At 38.2% G+C, this 27,394-nt stretch overlaps 2 protein-coding genes across 6 annotated transcripts in view; one reads left to right on the top strand and one right to left on the bottom strand.

Moving 5' to 3' along the window:
- Positions 1 to 16,052, top strand: part of LOC126633183 (probable disease resistance protein At4g33300) — a 50,210-nt gene extending 34,158 nt beyond the window's left edge. For 2 of the 4 annotated variants that reach the window (XM_050303755.1, XM_050303752.1), the window contains 4 exons: positions 13,747 to 14,141; positions 14,368 to 14,723; positions 14,813 to 15,018; positions 15,119 to 16,052. In XM_050303755.1, the coding sequence (XP_050159712.1) occupies positions 13,747 to 14,141; positions 14,368 to 14,723; positions 14,813 to 15,018; positions 15,119 to 15,930 (1,769 nt within the window). In that variant the 3' untranslated portion in view covers positions 15,931 to 16,052. Of the gene's footprint in view, positions 1 to 12,612; positions 13,424 to 13,746; positions 14,142 to 14,367; positions 14,724 to 14,812; positions 15,019 to 15,118 lie in introns of those variants that run through there. The other 2 variants (XM_050303754.1, XM_050303759.1) reach the window with 2 other exon arrangements.
- A 5,249-nt stretch (positions 16,053 to 21,301) lies between these two features.
- Positions 21,302 to 25,727, bottom strand: LOC126632665 (nucleobase-ascorbate transporter 3-like). Of its 2 annotated transcripts, XM_050303111.1 has the most exons (15): positions 25,584 to 25,727; positions 25,098 to 25,421; positions 24,598 to 24,695; positions 24,303 to 24,479; positions 23,615 to 23,715; positions 23,434 to 23,509; positions 23,285 to 23,344; positions 23,022 to 23,206; positions 22,820 to 22,916; positions 22,607 to 22,693; positions 22,406 to 22,464; positions 22,168 to 22,259; positions 22,003 to 22,080; positions 21,757 to 21,917; positions 21,302 to 21,649 (listed from the first exon to the last, which is right to left on the bottom strand). In XM_050303111.1, the coding sequence occupies exons 2-15, from the start codon at positions 25,240 to 25,242 to the stop codon at positions 21,425 to 21,427; spliced, it is 1,641 nt and encodes a 546-aa protein (XP_050159068.1). In that variant the 5' UTR covers positions 25,243 to 25,421; positions 25,584 to 25,727; the 3' UTR covers positions 21,302 to 21,424. The 2 variants fall into 2 exon arrangements, with proteins under 2 accessions (XP_050159068.1, XP_050159067.1); XM_050303110.1 differs by lacking the exon at positions 25,584 to 25,727 and having other exon boundaries at positions 25,098 to 25,577.
- Between the last annotated feature and the right edge of the window lie 1,667 nt (positions 25,728 to 27,394).

The following is a 27,394-nucleotide window of genomic DNA, read 5'->3' as shown; positions in this document are numbered from 1 at the left end:
CAAAAGTAGAGGATAATTCTACATGTGGTGTTTCTGTGGTTCTGTTTTCTTTGAAGACTTCAGAAGTCGTCGCAAGTGCCCTCTTTAGGGACGGCCAGCTAATGATAGGTGGCTAAGGGTTGATTTGATATTTATGTGCTTTGAAAAAAAACTACTTATGTTGTGCTGTGAGAATAAGCGGCTGTGAAATAAAGCTGTAGAGTATTTGGTAAACTTTTTTGTAAAAATGCTTTTGAAAAAAAAAAAAACAGTATTATAGTATTTGGTAAACTTTTATGTAAAACAGAAGTGAAAAAAAACCGGTTTTTCAAAGCTGGGTTTTGCAGATTCTTGTTTTTGGCTTTTTTTCATCCAAAACTTTGAAAAAAAGCTGAAGCTGAATGTTTACCAAACACAAAAAAAGCTCCAAGCTTTTTTTGATACCAGCTTTTTTCAGAATCATCTCAGTACCAAACCAGGCCTAAGAAGCAGCAAAATGACTTATTTCACAAGCACTTTAACCTGAAGCCAAAAGTTAGGACAAGCACAGAAGCACTTTTATCCCCTCCCCCTAATACGACCTTAGCCCACTACACCCAAAATGAAAAGTTATAGAATAATTTAAGCTCGTGGATAAACTCAGCCGTTCATTTTTTAAATCATTATTGTTAAGATTTACGTAATATAAAGATTATTTAACTATTTCATCATTGTAATAAGCATTAGAAGGTGAAAGTCGGCAATTGTTTGATGCCATTATTACGATCAAATGCAAACCTTTTCACCCAAAACCTCTATAACACCCTCAATGTTGATGATCAAACATTCATTATTAGTGAGTGATTGCACAAAGTCATGAATAATATCATGCAATTTGCAACCTATAATGGTAAAACACTATCTTTCATCAAATCTTGAAAAGACTCTGCTACTAAGTTATGAAAAATTGCTTGACCAATTTCTTTCTTATCTTTATTCTATTTTGAATTAAAATAATCTTGCGACATCTATATATTAGCTAAGTTATCTCTATCAAACTCATAATCTTTAAGAAAACTAGCACAACATGAAAGACAATATTTGACTGTTGACCAAATCATAAGAACTTAGAAATAGTGGTTGGAAAACTTTTTGCTCCATCTCTTTTCAATTCCATATCTTACTATTCAAGATAAATAGTCATTCACTCATTTGTTGCACATGAGATTGCCTAAATCTTTCGCGGTGAGAGGCAAACCTTTACATATATCTACCATTTTTTTACTAATCTCTTCAAACGCCTTAAACTCATCTACTTGCCTAGAAAAAAACACCATGTGGTTGAAGATTAAAAACAATAGTCTTTACTCAGCTCTCCCAGAATGATCAATAACAAAAAAGTAAGAGTAACAAAGATGCAAGGGAAAAAACAAAGTAGACAAATTCCATCTTTGTCACTTGTTGCTCTCATTATATCTACAACATCTCGTTGTCTTGTGGTTACCAATATTCTAATGCCTTTAACACCACTTTAAATAAGTGATACCCTTAACTGGTCCCACTTTTCATGGTCATAGGTCCACACGGCATCTTGGACAATGAGAAACCTCTTGCCGTCGATGGATGTTGACATAGATTCTAAGACATGGCTCAACTGATCATTTGAACTAGGCGTGTTATCACGGCTTATGGCTCGGCAATCTTAATCTCATAAAAAGGGTACACAAACCAATATTTTCTTATCAAAACAGGCGTCAACATTGGCATCATAATAATAGGGATGATAAGGATCACCCTATCTTCTCTACCATCAATTAACAACTTTGTTATCAAAACATATCTTTTTCGTTTTCTCGGCCAAACACCTTAGACATGTCGACAAAGGGAGAAGTCTCTTGTTGTTTAGGTACTTGTTGAATATCGTTCTCATTGGGTTGAAACACAAGAGCGTTTCTTCTTTGCTCATCAATTAATCACACACAACCTCTCATTCAAGTTACCTCTCTTGCTTTTCGAAAACAAAAGCAACTAGGGGTGACACAGAAAGTTAGCTTCTTCTTCTTGCTCTTAGGATCAACATTGTCAGCTTCTCGTTCGTGCTGCTCAACTTCTTGTTTCAGCACGTCAGTGTTCCACTCGTCCAGCACGTCCACCATTTTGTAGGATATATGGCAGTGGTACTGCTGCCATTGCCTTTCTCTGCTGCACCATACCACCAGTGTTCAATAATGTAATGGAAGCAATCTCAGCTGCAAGTGGAGACAATGTTTCCTCCACCCTGACCCAACAAATAACAATGGCGATTCTCGTTGACTAACAAAATGACCATCCTGTCCTTGCTCAGAGGTATGGTATTGGTAATCAAATTATACTCTGGTTTCAATCTAGAAAGTCGTCAAGCATTAGAGAAAAATATGACAGTCGTACACATACTATTGGCAGAGTAAAAAAGCAATCAAGCACATTCATCATCGCATCTTTCCCTGCAGCACGTCAACGTCAAAAAGCAATCGGAGTGATATTCATTTACTTGGAAGTCTTTGTTTTGCATTAGGGTTTAGAGCTCCATATGCATCGCATAACTTGCATATTAGGTGAGAGAGCCAATCATCCAAGCAAACAAGAGGACTTTTGTCACTATGAATAGGTCAAATGAAATAAACCAAAATGTTAAGCTAATCACCAATTGTAGGGTTCATGTTTGTAGTATGTCCTTGCTCCGGTGTCACTGCCCTCTTCTTCCTCTCTCTCTACAGTGCCACCGGGACACACAAATTTCTTTAATGCCACTCACTATGAAAATGCAAGGGTGACTATATATAGAAGTAAAGATCCTTTTAATTACCAAAATTGTATAATATGACATGGAGTGATATATCAAAGCAACTCACACAATGAGCGAGATTATTGGGTTAATTAAGACCCTCAAGATATATGTGGTTTTACTGTTCTACAGAAGTTTTTTATTTCAAGTAAACTGCATAAATGACAGTCATGTAGCTCGTTTGATCAAAAGCATTTATTATTCCAACGAAAATTTGACCCACTATATGATTTCACTTGTATACAAAAGAAAAAAGTAAAATGAAAGTGATGGCATATAGCTAACAAAGCTATCTTATAATAATTTGAGGACTTTTGTTAGTAAGAATAGGTCAAATGAAATAAACCAAAACGTTAAGCTAATCACCAATTGTAGGGTTCATGTTTGTAAAAATAGATATCTCCGGTGTCACTTACTATATTTCTCTGGCAGCGACACTGGGATAAAAAGGTTTTTCTCGAGTATCACTCGCTATGAATGCAATGGCTACTTACTATATATAGAAGCATAGATTCTATTAATCACCAAAATTGTAAGTCTTAATATAACAAGGGAGAGCAATTTATTTAGGAGTTAATGGGGTACGTGTCGTCCATGCATGTGTTGAAAATCTTATATATGTCATTGTTTTATTAGAACATGACGCCACACTGAACCCATTGCTTATAAGTCCTTTTCATGACAAAGTGATATATCAAACGAACTAGGTCATATCCAATGAAGAGGGTTAAAGGTCTAAAACCCAAAAAATGACCTAATTTAACAAAAAATTCATCTCCAATGGATGGCTAGCTTATAAATCTATGGAGCCGACCAGACCATTATTTGACCAAAAGGCATCGGGCAGGCTAACTGCAACCTATCTTCCAACCCGTTTCCCAACGCCGAGCTGCCATGCTTCAATAATTGATTTAAATCCAATAGTTGGATTTAAAAGCATCCAACGGTTGGGCTAGGAACAACAGAGCAATGGTGTTATCTGGTAACGGCTAGCTGACGCTTGCTAGCCGTTGGAATTCTTTTTCGTTTTTCAGGCGAAATTTAAAAAATAAAAAAAAAATCCTATAAATACCTATTACATTTGTACACTATTTTTCACATCCCTTTCACCCTTACCTACCATCTTACCTCATTTTAATCCAATTTTTCACATTCTATTCACCTCAAACACTCTTTTCATACACACACTTCTCTTACCCTTCCAATAACTTGGGGGTTACCGATCAAGGTATATTAAGGATTAGGGCTTCTGCAACACCCTCCTATAAATACCTATCATATTTGTACACTATTTCTCACATCCTTTTCACCGTTATCTACTATCTTACCTCATTTTAATCCAATTTTTCACATTCTATTCACCTCAAACACTCTTTTCATACACACACCTCTCTTACTATTTGTTGACCCTAAAAACTACCAAGCCTACAGGCGCGCAAGCCGAGTAATCTATGAGCTAACTACGTCCTTCGGTTGTGTACGAGGCGTGCCAACTCGTTGACCGAGCTAGGCCGAGGAGTAAAATATGTTGATGTTGCGTTAGGTGCGCGGCTGACTTCTGCGTCTTGCGATTGTGGCTGAGGAAGGAACTTGTCTTGGCCTTTGGGTTCTAGAGCCTGAAGACAAGGCTACTAACTTAGCGAAGTTCAATATCAAATTCAGCTTCCAATGTGCCGAATGTAGTAACTCGTAACATCTCACTTCGCCGAGAAGGCTAATGAGATAACCTCGACCAACAAGGATTCAGAAATCCTTCAAGACCGAGACTTGGATAGGTAACCAGTCAGCCTCGACGCAATGCTGTTTATGCCAACTGAAGATGCTGCGAGATCGGCTGATTCTACGACGACAGTGTTGTTTATGCCAACTGAAGATATCACTGGTTGTCTCCACAGTGCTGTTTATCCAAACTGAAGGTGTGTCGGCGAAAAGAAAAAAGAAAAAATCTCAAGGTTGTTGAGAGAATTTGTGCAGAGCAATTGTGTGTTGAATTGGGAGGCTTTGAATAGTTGCATGGTGTCTTGTATTTATAGGAGAAAATGTTATGTGGCGCTGTTTCACGTTAGTATTTGATTTCAACTCAAACTCACTAGCGTCAATGACTTCTCTCAAAGTAAATGAAAGCATATCCTTCAGATACTATCATCCTCTGACTCCGCTTCAGACTCCTAGTCCAACAAGAACTCAATTTCCATCACATCGATCCATGTGTAGCCATGCACGGATAACAATAATCCCAAAAAGCACACCACGTGACCAAAACCACAACATCAAATAGGCATATCCCATGTATACTTTAAATGATAATTATCCCATCTGCATCCATATTTATCTCCTCCATTCACCATGACTTTTCAAACCTCATTTAAACCACCACCTCGGGATGCTAATTCCTGGCACCTATACCAAAATGTTTATCCATATTTAAATATATAATAAGCAATTTGCAGCATACTAATCATCCACACTGATCCCATCCACATATTCATACGCCAAACATCCAGATCGACTTGAATTATGCCACCGTATTCCCAGCTTGGAGATCTCTCATAATACATTATTATTAAAAGATTATGATAAAAATCATAACATTATCTTTTAATAATAACAAAACGATCTTTATCTTTCTATCCGACGGTTGGGAGCCATACTCACTCAACGACCTTGATTGCACAGGCCGATGGTGTAAAATCGGATCCAAACACCATTCCAATAACTTTGAGGGTTACAGGTCAAGGTATATTAAGGATTAGGGTTTCCGCAACACCCTCCTATAAATACCTATCACATTTGTACACTATTTCTCACCCTTGTCTACCATATTACCTCATTTTAATCCAATTTTTCACATTCTATTCACCTCAAACACTCTTTTCATACACACACCTCTATTACCCTTCCAATAACTTTGGTGTTATCGATCAAGGTATATTAAGGATTGGGGCTTCCGCAACACTCTCCTTTTTTCTCCCATGCTTTCCCTTGGTCAACAACCAACCACAGCTCTGTATAGTTCTTCACTACTCGTACAAGAAGGTAAGAACTACTTTTTTTTTCTTTTTTTTGGAGCAAGAACTCTTTTAACCACCTTGTTTTCCAGCATCTGCCCTAGGTAACGATCTACTTGTGTTAAAACTCCAATCAGAAAGTCAAAATGTAGTGCTAAGGTAGTTGTTCGTACTAAGTGCCAATGATCAGGAGCTAAGAGCACCTTAGTGTTGTAACACCTTTTCGGATCAATTCCTCTACACGAGTCTGAATTTCTGTTTATGTCGAAAGCTTTTAACGTAGGTCTGAAATAACTGTTTGTCAAGACGTTTTCTCTTACGTTGTTTCTTAGCATCCGAGCTAGCTGGTTTTTCCATCATCCATTGATAGCTGCATAAATGACTAGAATTTCTAGCTTACATCTTCCATTATTTTTTTAAATGGTTACATTTTCAACCAAAGGAAAAGGTTGGACCCAAAAGAAGATGAAGCTCTTTCCAGGGCTTATAGGTAGATCTCTGAAGATAGTGTCAAGGGTATTTGTCAATCAAGTGAAGGCCTTGGACTAGTATGTTCGAAAAATAATGTGAGTCCCCTAATGGAAAAACAACTTTAACCGAGGTTGAACAAATGGCATCAAGCCTTGACAAAGGCTTAAAGGAGACATTAGATGGATAGAATGTTCGAAAAATTATTACAAACTTAAAATTCGGTTGGAGATGGTATATGAATATGGCCTGACAATATTCATTTAAAAATATTTTTTTGCAGGCCTATAATTCTAGACAGGGCTATGTTTAGCTCCTTAGGTTGGAGATGACTTTACAAAATGAGTAAGTTATTCGGGTTATATAAGATCATTAAAATACTCGTGGTTCTGTTATGATAGCAAATGACATGCAACTCAGTTGGTCAAAATATACATCCTTGCATACGAGAATCCAACTCCCCTTCCCCCACTATCGCTCGTATAAAAAAAAGAGTGATACTAGGCCCACCTCATTATCTTATTTTCCCACCCACATTATAATTTCACCCACCCTAAAATTTACAAAAAAATCTAACTATCTTCCAACCCACCATTATTCCCTAACTATCCCTACTAGCTTAAGATGTAAAAAGTGAAAACAAAAAGACTGAAAAACTCAACAACAACCAAAAAAAAGTAAAAACAAAAAGAATGAAAAAATAAAAATAACGCCACCCACCCCAGCCATCGCAATAAATCAGGCACAACCTGCGCTGGTGGCACCTCTTTTTCTTACATATGCTGCCCTTGTTTTCTTCCTCCCTTTTATTCCTGTCTCTCTATCTATCTCCCCGCCCAAATTTAATTATATTCAACACAATAACATTAAAATTGAAAATTCTAACCACATTTTCTATTGCAATTGAAAATTAGAAAGAGAAAAAGGGATGGAAAGAGTTTTTTGAGAGTTTTTTTTTTAGAAAAACTAATGAAAAGGGTTTGAAAATTTTGAGTTTTAATGGTAAAGACAAAATAAAAGGTAAAGTAAATAGTAGCAGGATTGACTTTTTAGTGTAAAAATGTGGTTTTTCGTTAAAGTGAACAGTACTGAAAGCTTTTCGTTAAAGTTCACTTTTTTTTGGATGGGGGGGGGGTGTGTGTGTGGAGGGGACAAAGGCGAGATAAATCGGAGAAAAGAGTGAGAAGGGGGAAGGGAGAATTCGGGTTGGGGTAGGAATAGGAAAATGAAGGGAGGAAGAGGGGTTGAGCTCTTCATCTCATTATTTACTAGGGAGTTTTAATGAAAATGGCTTCTCAAAACTTTTAATTAACTAAAAATTATCGACTAACTTTATTTAATAAAAAAGGTTTAAACTTTAATATAAAAAAATGTTCAAATTTTAATGAAAATGACAAAAAGTTTACATAAAAATAAAAAACATGCATCAACACGCGGAACCGCGCATCACATCACACACATACACTCTTTTTCTCACTTAACCGATCAATCTCTTTCTCTCTCTCTCTCTCCCTCATTCATATATTCCCATCAATTTTTCTCTTTCCCTTCACCTCACCCATCCACATCATCTTTTTTTTTTTTAACCTCTCCCCACTCTTCTCTCTCCTTTCACCTCACTCCACAAACAATTTTATTTCTTATTTTTATTTTATTATTTGACTATTCTTTCAATTGTTTTAGAACAAACTAAGTAATAATATTACAAGATCAAAAATAAAGAAAATTTTCATTATTCAGTTATATGAACATTAATATTGTCATTATTTCTTAAACAGAACATTGACTACTTTTTAAACAGAACATTGACTACTTCTTAAACTGAACACTATTTCTTAAACAGAACATTGACTACTTCTTAAACTGAACAATATTTCTTAAACTAAATACTAACTATATCTTTGTTTGGACCCAAATTTACACTATCGGCCTGTGAAATCAAGGCCGTTGAGTGAACATAGCTCCCGACTGTTGGATCAAAAAAATAAAGGTCATTATTAAAAGATAATGACTTTTAAAGTTATCGTTTTTATCATAATTATCTTTTAATAATTTATCTCAACATCTTCTTATGAAAGAGGGAAAATGTATCCCTAAGCTGGAAACAAGCAGCACAATCCAAAATGATTTGGATGTTTGGCGTATGGATGTGGTTTGGATTGGTTTTGCTCAACAGATATGCATGCATGTGATAAGGGTGAAGTAAAAATAGATGATGTGTTTTGAAAATGAGTCTACACGTGTTGGTGATAAGATGGCAGCAACTGCCTTGCTAACAATTAACAATGGGTATTTTATACTAAATCATTTAGCATATTGGTATATGCTTTTGTATGTTGGGCCATTTTATGTTTTCTTTATGGAGCTAGATTCATTCAGCATGGATATTTGGAACAATAAGAACTTTAAGTAGGTGTAGGCTTTTGAGAGTTGAGTTTCAGTTGGTTTCTACAAAATCATCCAGGCCACGCCAAACGGGATCATGCATATTTGAAAGAGAAAATTCCTATTATTTTGCAACTTACGACGGCAATCTTAGGGCTACTGGTGAATTATAAATACAGAGGCAGTTGCAGCAAGTAAAGGCTCCTCCAATTCAATACGTAACTGCCATGCGCAAACTCTCTCAACAACTTGAGATTTTTTATTTTCTCTTTTCGCTGACACATCTTCCGTTGGCATCAACAGCACTGTGAAAGCAACCAGTGATATCTTCAGTCGGCATAGACAGCTCTGTCGCCGTAGAATCAGCCGATCTCGCAACATCTTCCATTGGCATCAACAGCACTGCGGCGAGGACGGTTGGTTGCCTATCTAAGTCTCGGTCGAGAAGGATTTCTAAATCCTTATTGGTCGAGGTCATCTCATTAGCCTTCTCGGCGAGGTGAGGTGTTACAGTTTATTAGGCTCGGCACATTGCAAGCCGAGTTGGTTTATGATTGGATACTCTCGAGTGGGATTTAGAGTTCGGCATTCCGACAGCCGAACCATGTTTATTGTTAAGACACATATCTGCTTTGAGTATTTGTGCCCTTACACTTTGGTGTCGATTCGGCAAGAGTTTACTCTGACGAATACCATCACTGTGGCCGAATCCGACAACGACAATTTGTGAGCTTTGTAAGAATAGTAGTCTTGTCTTCAGGTTCAAGAACCTAAGAGGCCGAGACGTGTTCCTTCCTCGATCGCAATATCAAGACGCAGAAGTCAGTCGCGCACTCAACGCAACATCAACAAATTTTACTCCTCGGCCGAGCTCGGTCGACGAGTTGGCACGCCCCGCATTCAACCGAATAACGTAGTTAGCTCATAGATTACTCAGCATGCGCGCCTGTTGACCCTAGAAACTACCAAGCCTACGTGGCGCGCAGGCCGAGTAATCTATAAGCTAACTACGTCCTTCGGTGAATGCGGGCGTGCCAACTCGTCAGCCGAGCTTGGCCGAGGAGTAAATTTGTTGATGTTGCGTTGGGTGCGCGACTAACTCCTGTGTCTTGCGATTGCGATCGAGGAAGGAACTCGTCTCGGCCTCTTGGGTTCTTGAACCTGAAGACAAGGTTACTATTCTTACGAAGTTCACGAGTCGTCGACGTCGGATTCAGTCACAGTGATGTTATTCGTCAGAGCAAACTCACGCTGAATCGACACCAAAGTGTAAGGGCACAAATACTCAAAGCAAATATAAGTTTTAATGGTGAACGTGGTTCGGCCGTCCGAATGCCGAACTCTAAATCCCACTTAGGAATACCCAATCATAAAATAACTCGACGTGCAATGCACCGAGCTCGATATACTGTAACACCTCACTTCGTCGAGGAGGCTAATGAGATGACCTCAATCAATAAGGATCCGGAAATCCTTCTCGATCGAGACTTGGATAGGTAACCAACCGTCCTCGCCGCAGTGCTGTTAATGCCAACAGAAGATACTGCGAGACCGACTGATTCTACGATGACAGAGCTATCTATGTCGACTTAAGATATCACCGGTTGCTTCCACAGTGCTGTTGATGCCAACGGAAGATGTGTCAGCGAGAAAAGAAAAGAAAAAATCTCAAAGTTGTTGAGAAAGCTTGCGCAGGGCAGTTTTGTGTTGAATTGTAGGGGGCTCGAATGATGCACGACCTCTTCTATTTATAGCAACGGCTCCCCCCAAGGTCGAGTTAAAACCCCATTCGGACTAGGACTTCTTCTCCCAAATCAAACACTGACTCGACCAATCCTACTTTCATTATGACTGTGAACCTAGTCCTTTATTGAGTCGGATTCGCTCTCGGGTTATTAATCCTGCCGAGACTCCTTATTGCACCAGGACTTGACTTATCCTACGTCCTGACCTAGCCGACCTAGGTTTGGAGGCCCACGTACTGAACGATCCATGCCGCAAGGCCTTCCGGGCCGAGAATGATTCTCTACTCTGCCCAAACTTTATTTTGGGCCTAAACAGCGCCATATAGGCTTGGTAGTTTTTAGGGTCAACAATCTTAAACCAAACACTAATACTATCATTACTTCTTGAACTGAACACTAACTATTTCTTAAACTGAACGCTAGTACTATTACTATTTCGTAAACTAAACATTGACCATTTCTTAAACCGAACACCTTGTAAACTAAACACTAATTATTTCTTAAACCTAACACTGGTACCATCACTATTTCGTAAACTAAATAGACTATGTATTAAACCAAGTAATAGTACAATCACTATTTCGTAAACTAAGCGCTGACTATTTTTCAAACCAAACACTAGTATTATTACTATTTCGTAAACTAGTACTGTTACTATTACGTAAACTAAGCACTGACTATTTTTCAAACCAAAATCAAGTTTATAGCAGATTGACTAAACCTCGATCACAAAAGCCAAAATCACCAAAACCATAGCCAAAATCACAGTAGTGCTGGCATTGCTGGAAGGGGAGGCTAGTAAGCTTGGCCATGATGCTTTTGTGACCCTTCGATCTTCTGACCTTCAAGGCTCCACATTGAGCCTTCATGGTATAGGTTAACCATATCATAGATTAGCTAAATCAAATCAAATATACATTCCATGTTGTATTGAAACAAATATACATAAGAGCCTTCCTTGGATCTTCTGACCTTCGAAGCTCAACATTGAGCTTTCCTGGTATAGATTAGCCATGGCCGCGCGGTTGGCATCAAACATGTACGTAGTAGTGCTCAACAAAGGCCTTTAAAAGTGCGTTTGGATTGCGTTGTACTTGATTTCCAAGCTAGAGAGGAAACTCGGATGTGAAATTTGTTAGAAGAGACTGCTGCAAAACGAAGTGATGGGAGGAGAATGAGCGAGTTAACAACTGGGTTTGAGTTGCATGCACTTTTTTTAGGTTTTTTTTTTCTTTTTTTTTGTCCTTATCATTAAAAAAAAAAACTAGTGGATGGTTTTTTGTTAAAATTAAAAGTTTTGAAACTTTTTAAATTAGTTTTCCTTATTTATTATTGTTCTTTACATGGGGCTTTTAGATCCAGGTCCAAAAACATTGATGATTTTTAGAAGTGAGTCAAGTTATCTATTTACATGTTTTTATTTCTTTTATACTCATTTTACATTTTCTAAAAGTATTAAAAATCAATTAAAATCTTCTAATATTATGTATTTTTCAACTCCAAAAAGTCTAATTAATATCTTATAACAAAAAAAAATAATATATATATATATACTAACATAAATTTATTTGCAAAACATTATACCCTAACTCAAGTAAAAAAATATACGAATGTATATTATACCTATAAACGAGATATGAAACCCAACTAAAAGGTAGAAAAGCATAATACACATAGAAGTAAGACACATTAATATGTGACAGGTCGATTATAAAAATAAATCTATCATATAGGTAGATAAATATAATTAACATGTGATATATGTTGCTTATAAGAATTAAAAATAAAATCTATAAATAGGGTTTAAAGCCGGAAGAAGAACAAGAAATAGCACAAAAAAAAAAAAAGATAATTAAGAACAAATTTGATTTTTATAATAAATTTTATCATTGAAGAGATAATTATTTATAATTAAATAATTAAATTTAAAGAATTTGACTTATTTTAATAAAAGTAAAATGAAAGTGATGGCATATGGCAAAAAAAACCAATCTTTAAGTAGTTAGTTGATTAGTATTCAAAAAATAGAACTTTAATGAAAAAATCTTGGTATTATTCATTTTAAAGAAAAATCATATTTTTACATTAAAAAGTCAATTCTGAAACTATTTATTTTACATTTTACTTTACTTTTATAGTTAAATTTAAAAAAATTTATACATTTTTCATTAGTTTTCTTTATAAAAAAAAAAAAAACGCATGTCACAATTATAAAACAACGTTTCAAAAGGCAGAGGGCATAACTGAGAAGCATCGTCGAAACGCGCTCTCCATAACAAGACAAACCATTTCACCCGCCATAGCCGCACAGCTCCCACCACCACCAACAATGGCAGTGACGGACTTCTTCGTCGGCGAGATCACGACGGAGCTCCTGAAAAATTTGATCGCCCTCTCCCGCAAGTCATGCAACAGCAGAGGAATCGCCGAGGAACTCAAAACCTCAGTCGAGCAGCTCCTCCCCATAATCCAAGAAATCAAGTACTCCGGCGTTGAGCTACCGGCCGAACGGCAGTTCCAGCTCGACCGCATGTCGGAAGTTCTCCAGAACGGCCTCGAACTGGTCCAAAAAATCCTCGCGACACCGCGCTGGAACTTTTACAGGCACGTCCGATTGGCGAAAAAGATGGAGGCTTTGGAGAAGACAGTGTCCAGATTTCTTCAGGGCCCATTACAGGTCCATATCTTGGCCGACGTCCACCACATTAGGGCGGGGATGGATCAGCGGTTCGACCGGCTTGATTGGTCGAACCGGACGCTGGAACAGCGGCTTGGGACCTTAAAGATTGGGACTTGCGGGGGCGGGGGTGTCGGTGGCGGGTGGATGGAGGAGGCTGTGAGGAGGGTGGAGGAGGAAGGGCAGATGAAGTGGGAGGTGAGCAGTTCGGTGGTGTTAGGATTGGGGGTGGGGATGAAGACGGTGAAGGGAATGATTTTTGGGAGGGAGGATTTGAGGGTCGTTGGGATTTGTGGGATTGGTGGCTCTGGAAAAACCACCCTCGCTAGAGAGCTTTGCAAGGATGATCAAGTCAGATGTAAGTAACTGAGTGCATGTTTCGGATTGCGTACTTGTGATCATAATCGATTTTGCTAGAAGTGCTTTTATTTTATTACAAACAAGTTGAAATTTGTATTGAAAATTCAAGAGCTTTTCAGATGATATAATCACTTTTTCGCCAATTCTTGTCAGAAGAGTTTTTAGATGAATTTTCAAAACTCTGCTTTGTTTTGCTTCTTTTGAGAATGTTCTTTCATGGGTTTTATAGAACTTGAATTGTCTTTAATGGGTTCTCTTGAATTTGAGTTCTTTAGAATTTAACACTGACTCTGTTTTGTGTTCATCGCCATTCGAATGCAGCTTATTTCAGTGATAGAATTCTGTTCCTGACTGTATCACAGTCTCCAGATGTGAACCAGTTGAAGGCCAAGATTGTGCAGTTCATCATGGGGAACCAAATTCTCAGTCCCAATTCTGTGCTTCCCCAATGGAACTTGCAATATGAATGGATTACCGCAACGAAAACTCTGGTGGTTTTGGATGATGTGTGGTCACTGGCAGTGCTTGAGCCGCTGCTCTTTAAGATCCCAGGCTGCAAGTTTCTTGTGGTCTCACGTTTCAAATTCCCAACCGTCCTCAATGCCACTTATGATGTTGAGTTGTTGAGGGAAGAAGAAGCACTCTCTCTGTTTTGTCACTCTGCTTTTGGCCAAAAGTCCATTCCTCCTGCTGCTGATAAAAATTTGGTCAAGCAGGTACTATCTTAGTGCCCGCTTGCAATTCTTTCCGCTCATAAGCGCTTTTGCTAGAATACAATTGCTTCTTTGAAAACCTCTAGAAAGTGCTTCTATAATGCATAATCACTTTCTAAGTTCTACTGCCAAAAGTTGTCATAAGTCTCCAATCTCCATTTTCTGCTAATCAAAATGGGTTGTTTTGTGTTTCCTTCGATCGGTAACTGATTGTTTTCTTGAACTTTAGATTGTTAACGAGTGTAAGCGGCTTCCTTTGGCTCTCAAAGTGATTGGAGCTTCACTGAAGGACCAGCCTGAATTGTGTTGGGCAAATGCAAGGAGCAAGTTGTCGAAAGGGGAAGCTTTTTGTGAGTCCCATGAGAACAATCTACTTAAACGTATGGCAACGAGTCTCGACTGCTTATCCAAAAATGTTAAATCATGTTTCTTGGATTTGGGTGCGTTTCCAGAAGACAAGAAGATCCCTCTTGATGTCCTTACCAATATGTGGGTTGAAATACATGGCATCGACGAAGAAGAAGCGTTTGCTATTCTTGTTGAGCTTTCAAACAAAAATCTCCTCACCCTGGTGAAAGATGCAAGGTACGATGCATAAAGTTCGGTACTTGATTTCTTTTACTTGAGTGTGATTAGTTTCTGTTTTGAACCCTTTGTTTATATTAATGTTGCAGAGTTGGAGACATATATAGCAGTTGCTATGACATATCTGTTACACAACATGATGTGCTGAGGGACCTTGCTCTTCATTTGAGCAATGATGGCAGCGTGAACGAACGCAGTCGATTGCTTATGCCAAGAAGAGAGACTGAACTTCCAAGAGAATGGGAGAGGGATTCAGATCAGCCATTTCACGCGAAGATTGTATCAGTTCATACCGGTATTAACGTGCCTCAGTAATTGCATTATTGATTATGAGGTTATTTGTTATGTTTACTCTTTCGTGCTGATTTAAACCGATTCATCCCTCGATAATGCAGGTGAAATGAAAGAGATGGACTGGTTCCAGATGGAGTTTCCCAAATGTGAAGTGCTGATTTTGAATTTTTCATCGGACAACGATTACCTTCTTCCTCCTTTCATTGAAAACATGCCAAAGTTGAGGGCATTGATAATCATGAATTACAGTACGTCAAATTGCATCCTAAATGGCTTTTCAGTCTTCTCAAACTTAACCAACTTGAGAAGCCTCTGGCTCGAAAAAGTATTTGTCCCTCGGTTATCCACCATCCCCCTGAAAAATCTGAGGAAAATCTATATAATCCTATGCAAGATCAGTAATAGCCTTGATCAATCCACCTTTCCTCGGCTCACAGAGCTCACAATCGATCATTGCGATGACTTATTCCAGCTGCCTTCGTGCATTTGCACAATGCCTTCGCTCAAGAACTTGAGCGTAACCAACTGCCACAGCCTATACCAGCTCCCAGCTGATTTGGGAAGGCTGCAATCTCTACAGATCCTAAGGTTATACGCGTGTCCGGCACTGCAGACGCTTCCAGCTAGCATTTGCGAGCTACTTCGCTTGGAGTACATTGACATTTCCCAATGTGTAAATTTGAGATGCCTACCCATGGACATTGGTAAGCTAGCAAGTTTGGTAAAGATTGACATGAGGGAATGTTCACAAATTAGCAATCTGCCGAAATCCGCTGCAGCGTTACAGTCCCTGCGCCGTGTAGTGTGCGACGAGGATATTTCTTGGATGTGGAGAGATGCAGAGAAGGCATTGCCGGAGCTTCATGTTCAGGTGGTGGAGAAACATTTCGATCTGGACTGGCTCGATGAATGAGCAAATTGTTGTACCATTGGTCAATGTAAATTTGTATAAACTTTGATGGAAATTGTAAATAATTTGTTCATATGAAGTTAAATAATAGGAATTGAGATTCTCTCTGGATCTTTGTGTTTGGAGCTCTGGAGTTCGAATCACACATTTTAAACCATGCGGTTTTTATTAGTTTATCCTATTGGTCCACCTAACTAAACTAAGAGTCTGAATCTCTCTCTTCAACGGCTTGGATCTCCTAACCCTTGAACTTCGGACACAAAGATCCAAAGAGGATGTCGATTCAAATAATAGGCAAAAAATATTAGAGGATTATTGTAACTGTGGTGTCTGGTTCTGTTTTCTTTGAAGACTTCAGAAGTCGTCGCAGGTGCTTTCTTTTAGGGACAATCAGCTGATGATAGGCGCGGCTAAGAAGCTGCAAAATGAAAAATAATAGATTAATTTGAGTTTGTGGATTAACTTAATCACAGCCGTTCATTTTTTAAAATCATTGTTGTTAAAATTTACATAATATAAAAATTATTTAACTATTTTATTATTATTGTACTGGGCAACAAAACGCTGATGTCCTTTGACTGGTCCAATCGCTATTAAACAAGTAAACTCCTCGGTTTGAGTGAATTTGTACAACGAGTCCAAAATGGTCGTTAAAACCGTATTAACATATACATATAAAATGATTTGGATCCTCTCCGAGCCAACTGGTCGGATCCTCCTGACCACTATTCGTGGACCGTTAGATTTTTATCTAACGATTACAATTATTATAACTTTTAGAGGACCCCGTTTGTACCCGTTGGATAAAAATCCAACGGTCTACAAACACTGGTCAGGAGAATCCCGACTAGTTACCTCGGAGAGGATCCAAATCCCATATAAAAATTGAATAAATCTAATAGCCAAGGGATGATTATGTGTTAATTTATATGATTAGGGTCTATTATCTCCAAAATTAGGCAAACGCGCATTGAGGAAATGGAGAGAAAACGTGTGGGTCCACGAGAGATGGAGACCTCCACCAAACCAAGTGAGGTTGCCGGCTTCTTTTAGTCAATTTACAGACGTAGTTTTCAGTCATACTCCATCTTTGGGGGGCGTTCACACTGTTGGTCTTTAGACTAAATGGATCATGATGTATACATATTTCTGGGCAGATTTAGGTTACAATATTTTCTTGATAATTTTGTTGTTTTTTATAGTGATTGTCGTCCAGAACAATATATATACGGCACGATATGTCATTACGATTGGGGATGATGGATTTCATTATCATAATTATAATATCATTATCTCTTCATGTACATTTTTCACTTTGTCCCTATTCTACTTAAATATCTCATTTGAGGAGATACATTAATATTCTCACTTCAACATTCTAGCTTTCATTCTCGTCATGCAATATTGTTTGATGATAGGAACCGTTTCAATTCTTTAACGGCCTTGAACGATCAATTTTTCAAACATTCAATGAATCAAAAATTATTTAACCGTTTTTCGCTAGGACTTAGTTAATTTATACTGAGGCCGGTTCTTTGTATGGTTCTGTTGATCGTTCAACGTTGTAGCATGAGAAAGAGAGCTGAAAAAATGGAACAAAAATTTTCAAATGAGAAGGTTGCTAGCATTCTTCTCTTTGTTTCAACTTAAGTATTCTTAACCCTTCTTATGTACAAAAAATGGCACTAAACTCGGATGCCAAATGACACATGCCTTTCTCTAGCCAACTAATCTAATCCACGTTAGCTCATTTCTTTCATCACAACATTATATTCATCATAGACGATTGAAATTGTTTTCCCCTTTCATAAGATAATCTTTCTAAAGGCACTTAATAGCGTCTTCGGTCGAATGTGCTTAATACCTCGAGTTCTTTCACTAGCAACTCTCAAGAGGAGAGAAACTTTGAAGGAGATGCTTGAAGCCACACCGATCCCACCCAGTATAAGAGCGCCCTAATTAAAAGACCTACCCAAGTTTCTCTCCATCTTTTTTTCCTTTTTCGACCATATGAACAATTATCCTCTTTCTTTATTCCCAGCCATGCCACGTGACAAGAGTCTCAACTCGAACTGTGTTGTTTACTTCCAGATCGCAGATATAGTTTGCATCCCATTTATCTTGGATAGGAAAACATTAAGATAATTCCTTATTAAAAGATAATTATTATAATAAAATCATAATAATACCCTTTAACAATAACAAAATTATCTTCACTTTCTCATTCAATGGTCTAAAATTCTGCTCATTCAACGGCCTCGATTACTCGGGTTGATAGTGTAAAATCGGGTCCAAACATTGCCCCCAGATTCCTTGAACTTCGGCTTGTAAGCCAAATGGTTAAGGAAATTAATAGTTCGTAGCCAACAAAATCCAGTCGTATCATTGAAAAAAAAACCTTACTCCTCGGCAATAACACCCATGTTCGACCATCCAACTCATACGGTCGAAAGATCCAAAACTTGCAAAGGGGTCGAGAAAAATGAGGTCGGGCGAGGAAGCTCTAATAACAAATAAAGTTAGTGGGACCAAGTCGAATCCAATATGGATTATACTCTGCGCCATTGTAATTGTTCGCAGGCCACATGATGCCAATTCTTCTTCATTTCCCTAGGTGGTATTCATGAAAACTTTTGGCCGAATGCTTTGTAAACTTTTGGCCAAATGCTTTGTATTCGCAATTCTAAGACAAGAATAATGAGATGCTCATTCAAGCCGAATGATGGTTATTCGGTAGTGGTTTTGATGATGTTACCTCGGCCTAATGTTTCTCGACCTCGCCCGACCTTATTTTTCTCGACCCCTTTGTAAGTTTTTGGTCTTTCGACTGTATGAGTTGGATGGTCGAACATAGGTGTTATTGCCGAGGAGCAAGGTTTTTTTTTTCAGTGTGTTGACCTTAAAAACTACCAAGCCTACGTAGCGCGCAGGCCGAGTAACTAATGAGCTAACTACGTCATTCGGTTGTATGCGAGCATGCCAACTCGTTGGTCGAGCTCGGCCGAGGAGTAAAATTTGTTGATGTTGCGTTGGGTGCGCTGCTGACTTCTGAATCTCGCAACTGCGGCCGAGGAAGGAACACTATCGGCCTTCCGGTTCTAGAGCATGAAGACAAGGCTGCTAGTTCTGCGAAGTTCAGTATCAAATTCGGCTTTCAATGTGCTGAATGTAATAACTTGTAACACCTCACTTCGCCGAAAAGGCTAATGAGATGACCCCTGCCAATAAGGATTCAAAAATCCTTCTCGATCGAGACTTGGATAGATAACCAGTCGGCCCCGTCGCAGTGTTGTTTATCCAAACTGAAGATGCTCCGCGGTTGGCTGATTATACGGCAACAATGTTGTTTATCCAATCTGAAAATGTTCGCCGGTTGCCTTCACAGTGCTGTTTATCCAAACTGAAGATGTGTTGGTGAAAAAGGAAAATAAAAATCTCAAGGTTGTTGAGAGGTTTCGTGTAGAACGAGGGTTTGCGCAGGGCAGTTTGTGTATTGAATTGGAGGGACTTGAATGCTGCGTAGCCTTCATGTATTTATAGCGTTGGATATCTACCTGGCACAGCCTGATGGTGCTTGTAGAGTCCAACTACAATTCTTTTCCGCGGAACTGAAATTAATCCGCATCAGAGACCAAGGCATATCCTTCAGATAGATGTTCATGATTTTCCAAACCTCATAAAAGCCTATCCAAATAAAAGTCTTATCATCATAGCCTAGCCTACCTAGGCTTGTCATCATTATCCAAGACTATTAAATCTTAGACTTATCACATCACCACTAAAAGCTAAGCCTATCTAGGCTTCTCCATAATCCATCCGTGCATGCACCATGACTTTTCAAACCTCATCTCCCAAGTTTCTCCAATCTGATAGCAGTAATCCCAAGTTCACTCGAACTGTACTTGTTCGAAGATATCATGTTAAGATAATCCAAATTAAAAAAATAATTACTCTGACAAAAACCATAATATTATCTTTTAATAATAACAAAATTATCTCCACTTTTCCATCCGACGATTGAGAGTTATGCTCACTCAACGGCCTTGATTGCACGAGGTGATGGTGTAACTTTGGGTCCAAACACAGTGATACAACGGGATTTTGTTGGCTACGAACTATTAATTTCCATAACCATTTGGCTTACAAGCCGAGTTCAAGGAAACTAGGGGTAATGTTTGGACCCAATTTTACACTATCGGCCCGAGTAATCAAGGTCGTTGAATGAGCAGAACTTTAGACCGTTGAATGAGAAAGTGAAAATAATTTTGTTATTGGTAAAGGATATTATTATGATTTTATCATAATAATTATCTTTTAATAAGGAATTATCTTAATGTTTTCCTATCCAAGATAAATGGGATGCAAACTATATCTGCGATCTGGAAGTAAACAACATAGTTTGAGTTAGGACTCTTATCACATGGCATAGCTGGGATGTGATGGTCATGATAGGCTTTAGCCTACGGATGGAATAAGGAAATGGTGATGTGATGTAAGCAGAAGCTTAGCTTGCATGCATGAATAAAGATTATGAAGTGATGGTGGGACCGAATATCCTTGGCATCTTGCCAAGAATCTTGTCAAATGGCATCACATGAAGGAATTAAAAATAAAGATTGGATTACATGCAAGATAAGCCCAAATAGCATAATGGTAAACCATGGGGTTATTAAAGGATATTCTTAGGAATATTATTGGCAGCTTTCGTACTTCTCGGAATGCAATTATCGTCAAACATGCAAGCTTTATAAATACAAGATGGATCACGACGAGAAAGCTCTCTCCAATTCAACACACAAATTGTTCTGCGCAAACTTTCGCTCTACATGAAACCTCTCAACAACCTTGAGATTTTTGTTTTCTTTTCTGCCAACACATCTTCAATTTGGATAAACATCACTGTGAAAGTAACCGGCAAACATCTTTAGTTTGGGTAAACAGCACTGTTGCTGTAGAATCGACCGACCGTGAAGCACCTTCAGTTTGGATAAACAACATTTTGACGACGCTGACTGGTTATCTAAGTCTCGATCAAGAAGGATTTTCAAATCCTTATTGGCAAAGGTCATCTCATCAGCCTTCTCGGCGAAGTGAGGTGTTACCAAGTTACTACATTCGGCACCCTGAGAGCAGAATTTGATATTGAACTTCGCAGAAATAGCAGTCTTGTTTTCAGGCTATAGAACCCGAAGGTCGAGAAGTGTTCCTTCCTCGGCCGTAGTCGCAAGATTCAGATGTTAGCAACGCGCCCAACAGAACATCAACAAATTTTACTCACCGACCGAGCTCGATCGTCGAGTTGGCACGCCCCGCATACAACCGAATGACGTAGTTAGCTTATTAGTTACTCGACCTGCACGCCACATAGGCTTGATAGTTTTTAAGGTCAACAGATATATAGTTCTACGAAATTAATAACAAACCCATGTACCATGTACATAAACAGTTAAACACAACAAATTACATATACTCACAATTTATAAACATGTTCTGTTATCTAATAATAGAAAAATCTGCTAGGTATGTACTCCCGTATCCTAACAGGTAGACTATAAAACTCCTCATTTCTAGCATCTCCTTTCCTGCTCTGGAAGGGTCTCCACCATGCAAGTCCTCTGTCGTTGGCCGCATGCCTGGCATCAAGCGTGTTATCCAGCAGCGTGCCCACGATCATCGCCACTGTTGGGCTCGATGAGAAGATCGTGTTCATTATGTCATCAAACTGCCGCCATCAAAATGATGTTGATTTAGAATCTTAAATAAACGAAGTCATAGTTGAAAGACAAGAGGGTCTAAGGGTTTAGAGTAACGTGTGTATGTGTAACTTACCCATACGCCATCCGTTTTGACTGGCCCGACACCATTCGGGGTGGTGTTCGAGACAAAATATTGAGGTATCGAGATCCCAAGAAACAGGGAAAGACCCAAAACATAGATGTTTCTCAAGGAATTATTATTTGCAAACTGAATGAAAGTGATACCAACAGCAGCTGCAGATATAGGAAACAAAGGTGAAACACTTTTCGGTGATAGAATGGTACTAACAAGATTAGAAATGGTAATAGAATCACTCACCGACGATTCCAAATAAAACACAGTACATGGCAGCAAATATCGGCAAAGGAATTGATGCAAAAAAAGCTCCAAACTTTCCTGAAAGACGCAACTTAACACTATCAAACACAATGTAGTAAACCCAGGCATGAGTCATGACATGTCTAACGGAAGGAGAGAACGAACCAAATATAGAGAAGAAGAACATGAAAGCAGTTGAAATCTGCACCGCTCTCCTGCTCCCTATGTGTGTCAATCCAAGCAGGCCAACATTTTCGCTGCAAGACATTACAAAAAATGAGTGAATTCATAATCTTTGTAAGCAAATTTTCTTCCGTTGATATCCAATACTCTTCGATAGCTAGGAAGCCATTACTATCTAAAGGGAATATCACATATATGTCAAGCAAAAAGGCTTTCTTACACGGATGCTGTGGTACCGACAGCAGCGCCAAAAATACCTTCAAGCAGCATGCCAACACCCTACATTTGAACATATACAACTAAATTGTTTTAACTATTTTGAAATACAACGTTTGTTTCCAGCTCTTTTAAAGCATTCACAGAGATTTGGAAGGGACGAGGGAGAGAAGGAGAAAGGAGCGGCGGGACAATTTGCAATCACCTGCAAGCCTATACTCTGGCTCACCACAGTTGCTGGAGGGGGAGTAGCACCTGAAAGCCGTGCTGCCGCAAAATACGCTCCAGTTGACTGTAACAAAACATATTATTTACTTTATCAAGGATTAAGAATAGAATCAGATTTAAGATACAAGATTCAATATCAGTTACGAAATTTTCAAAGTACATAAAAAAGTTTATAGAACCAGTATGAGACCTCTGCAGACGTAACAATTGCTGCTCCCATCATTCCAAAGACATGGCTCGCTCGGAATATGGGTTTACCCCACTGAAACGGGTACGGGAATCTAATCCTTCATTTCAAACAGCAGTAACAAGTGTTATGAAAAGAATAATTCTTCTGAAGGGGATTTATCAACTTTATTACGCAAGAAGAGAGACCCGATACATGTACATACCAAGGAGCAGATGCTATAAGGTAAGAGCGATCTGTACGGCAATTTTGTTTAGTCTGCTGTTTGGCAGTGTTATAAGCACCAGCCTCGGTGAGGATAGCAGCAAATGACCATACAAGCCCAATGCAGAGAAGCAAAGCAAACCTCTCGAGTATATTATGGCCTCTAGGAAGAGCATGCCTCAGATACTGCCCAAACAATATTATCATGTTAAACTTAGAACATTTATTCTAAGAACAAAAAGTGGCAGATCGGATAAAATTTACCTGTTGAGTAATGACAAGCAGGATCAGCATAGGCAGACCAATCTCCACACAGTTAGCGAGCTGTGCAGAACATAAGAGAGAGATCAATGTTTTGATAATATCCTTGTGAATGTGATGAGAGAAATGGAGTGTTTTGTCGAAGACATTACAAGTGGAAAGCCCCTTGCAAAAGGACCAAGACCGACTACACAAACCACTGGCACGATAACGATTGGACTAAAAAATCTGATAGAGAAGAAAAAGAAAACCGATGACAGTTTAGAAAATGATAACGAAGAAGAATGTCAGGTTGAGGCTTCAAGCATCACTCTTGAGATAATGATTTCGTACCTTGTGAGGTTCCCCCATGCCCTACTAAACCCAATGAAGATGTTGAAGAAGGAAGCTACAATAAGTGACCCTTGAATCGTTCTCATTGTAGTCTCAAACCTCTGCAATCATACACATAAATCATCAATGTGTTTGAGTCAAGTAATATAGTCCAACCCTAATTGGTTTGCATAGTTGTAACCGAATGAACTAGGGTTAGTGATTTAATTAGTTAGCTATTCTTTGTGCCACAAGGAAGAGTGAAACCGGATTAATTCCTATTGCTTAAGGGGTTGCTGCCTGGAATACAATTCCATTGGCTTTATTATTCTGGTTAAAGGATCATAAGAGTTTCTAGTCTCCATTAGTGGGTAGGGTTCTAGGGACGTGAAGCCTATGTAAGTTTGAGGTCCCTGTCACATTGCTAATGCCACAACCCTAGAACTCCCCATCAGTTTGTTGCACACGACGCAACAGTGCATAGACGTGCTTCAATCTATTCCGTCCTCAAAACCAGAAATTCATCATGACGTCTTCTACAGGTATGTAAGGTTTACACGTTTTGATTTGATCTGCATCAACTGGTAAAGTTTGCACCACGTATTTTTCATCTCAAAGTCTATAACTGAAATTTCTTAAAGCAATTTAAGAAGTAAATTAATGTGATGTTAAATCCTCTATGAAATAACATGTTTCAAACTTTACATACCTCATGTTCACTTCTAAAAGTCCGATCAGAATAATCATTGATGATTGACATCACCGGAAGGGTAAAAGCGAATGACGAAGTCATCACTGTTGGAAGCCTTGTCCCGATGAATGTTTGGATCAAAGTGTTTATTGCTGCCATAAACAGCATCGTCTGAATCACGCGTGCCTTGTCACCCTGATCACAAAGGGAGAACAAAACCCAAACATTAACATCACGGATTCAAAGCTACGTGTGTGATCGCTAATCTTAACCGGCATATTATAAACTTTACGATATAGAGGACATAACTTACATGATCCCCACCCATCCGAGGCACGAAACTAGTGGCAATTATAACTATGGATCCAAGCATCACAATATAGTGCTGAAAAGCGAGTACGAATGTTTCCGCTGTAAAATTCGATCCATTAGAAGCAGTTTGTTGCATTTGATAAACATGGGAAATTCATTCACACTTCCTAAACTTCCTAAACATTTTCGAGTGATATCGATTTCTTGTAAGCAGGATAAGTTGAAACTGGTTATGGAACATATGCTTATTACTTTATTAGAACTAATTACAGTACTTAAAAAGATTCGAACACAATAAATTAGAGAATCCGAAACAAAAAAAAGTAAAAGTAATTTGCAAAATTAGGAATAAAAAGTAAACTAGTAAACTAAATAAGTAGTAGTGCCAAAAGCTTCAACTTTTAAACCAATCCATTAAAATAGCACAACTTTAATCAGCTTTTTACTCAAAAAATATAGAAACCCAGAACGAAGAAATAACAGAAACAGAGAGAGACTAACGCCAAGAGGGGTTGGAGTGGATGCAATACTGAAGGTTGTGGAGCTGCTCAGTCGGAGTCCAAATGGGACCCTTCGCCGCCCCAAGAGGCATCTGAGACGGCCGAGCAACCACCTGTGGTGGAGGAGGCGGAGCATTTTCTCCCATCTTTTGATTTGCTTTTCCTTCACTCTTCCACTTCCTTATCTTTTCTCTGAATTTCTGAAGACTAAAAGCTTCTTCTTCTCGGTTGAAGCACTAACACTTCTGGTAAATCACCAACACCATATATATATTAACGGATTGAACTGAACAAAGGTCTTCTGAGTTTGGTTTCTTCCAAGCAACTGCAAGGAAAGGAAAGTAAAAAATCTGAATAAAAGATGCAAGCAATGAAAGAGAAAGTTCCTTTCTTTTGAATTAAATTCTTAATATTTACGAGAAGTACAAGGATCCCAGAAAAAAAAAAGAAGATGGAAAAGGATTGAGAAAGTGAAGAGATAGATTACGTTATGATTGTCGTGTTCTCTTACTCTTTCGAGGAACTTCCACTTATTTGTAACGGTGCTGACCATTCTCTTGCTACAATTTGACATTCCTGTTTGTGATAATCACGATTGTGCCATCCGTTTCTTTTCAGCTGGGACTTTGGTGGTGGGGAGAAGGGATGACTCCACGGAGGAAAATAAGGAATTTCCTTTCGTTTTCCTATTTTTTGGATGGATTTCTCTTTCTGGATGTGGTGTGACTTGATGGCTATCCTACGATAAAAGATGTCGACAGCCATAATAATAATATGGGTTGATTCAATTTTTCATAATCTTCGAGTATACAAACATTTTAAATGGTTACGATAATATGTTAGCAAGAATTTAATATTTATAATTTCAACTCTCAATATCTAATTGTGTACAAAATAAACCAGTTTTACTCGTTTACAAGTGAAAATATTGTTAGAGATTATTCAAAACGGACAACTTTGCATTTAAATATTGATTTTTCAATTTTAAAACGTCAAAGTTACTAATTAAATAAACGTATTACAAAATTCTAAAGATAATAAAAATATTGTTGTTTTATAACTAAAGGAAGATTTTAAGCATGAATATCCCAATAAGTACAGATTTGATCAAAAACATTCGATGATTGCTTTATAACTAAATGTTTGATTACGTCAATGATAAATAGAAATTATGATTCTTTGTATCAAACTAAATTATTTTCATTATTTTCCAAGATATGTTTGGTGGGTAAGAGACACTTTGAGTGGCAGACGGTGGAACATCCAAATCACATCATAAACCCTATCTCTTATCCGACTGTCTAATCACTGTTTAGTAACTATTCTTAGTGCAAAACTTCAATAACATTATGAGTACTAGAGATTGCTTAAGATTGTGTTTCCATGGTGGTACTGTTGTAATATTATAACCAAACGATGGGTGCTTGTGACTTTGCAGCATTGCATGGGATGGGAGTCGTGACAAGGGGGAGAGATAACCACCATTAAATTAACGGTTTAAATTTCGCGTCTGCCACTTGAAACCCACACCGTCTGTTTGAACGAGGTCAGCAGGCGCTCCAGTTCCTTTTACTAATGTAACGACGTTTTCATGCACTGAAATATCTTACGTCACTAAACAATGTGAATAATTCCAAATTCTACGAGAATGAGACATAAGGTGACAATGAGGTAATTTTAAATCAGTATTTACAGTATTTTAAATCAGTCACGTAATAAGATAAATTTTAGCTTTTACACGAACCGATGATTATTATTTAAGCTCAATTAAAGTCAATAAACGATTCCTTGTGTGCAAACGGTTGTATGTAGATTTTTTTTTATACATAATGGGACCACAAGTGAGCTTAAGTATTAAACAAATAGTCTTGATTATCGTGTGTGGCCGTAATAACACATAGTATGTTGTTCATATACTAAATTTTCTCGAGCAAAGGGCATCAAAGACACAGAAACAAATCATGCTCTAGTTATAGCGATACTCTATTTAATTCTATGTTAAGCAATTGGGAGATATTATTCACAGTCTAAAAAACTCTTCATGCAATCTAACAAAAGAATCAAGAAAATATGGTCAATTATTTTAGAGTGTGGATAACGTTTATTAAGGAGTTTAACTAACCGGAAAAATTGGTTAGTGTTAAGTGTTTAGCATAGGCCATCTCCAGTCATAGAGGACTAAACATCTGGATTCTCTTTGTGAGTACTTTAGGAATCAATGCATTATATGTGTTCATCAATCATCATGCAGTCAAAAATTATTTTGAATTTATTTAAAATTAAAAACAAAAAAATATA

The sequence above is a fragment of the Malus sylvestris genome, chromosome 8 (genome assembly GCF_916048215.2).
Source record: "Malus sylvestris chromosome 8, drMalSylv7.2, whole genome shotgun sequence".
NCBI classification, from domain to species: Eukaryota; Viridiplantae; Streptophyta; class Magnoliopsida; order Rosales; family Rosaceae; genus Malus; species Malus sylvestris.
Note: the sequence above shows the minus strand (reverse complement) of the source record. Positions and strands in the feature narration are given on the sequence as shown.

Excerpts from the sequence above, each read along its gene's own strand:
- LOC126632665 (XM_050303111.1), bottom strand. The coding sequence starts at position 25,242 with ATGGGAGAAAATGCTCCGCCTCCTCCACCACAGGTGGTTGCTCGGCCG. Across the intron at positions 24,696-25,097 it reads CCACTCCAACCCCTCTTGGC|CGGAAACATTCGTACTCGCT; the intron begins GTTAGTCTCTCT and ends CGAATTTTACAG. Across the intron at positions 22,081-22,167 it reads GTTCTTCTTCTCTATATTTG|GAAAGTTTGGAGCTTTTTTT; the intron begins GTTCGTTCTCTC and ends TGCGTCTTTCAG.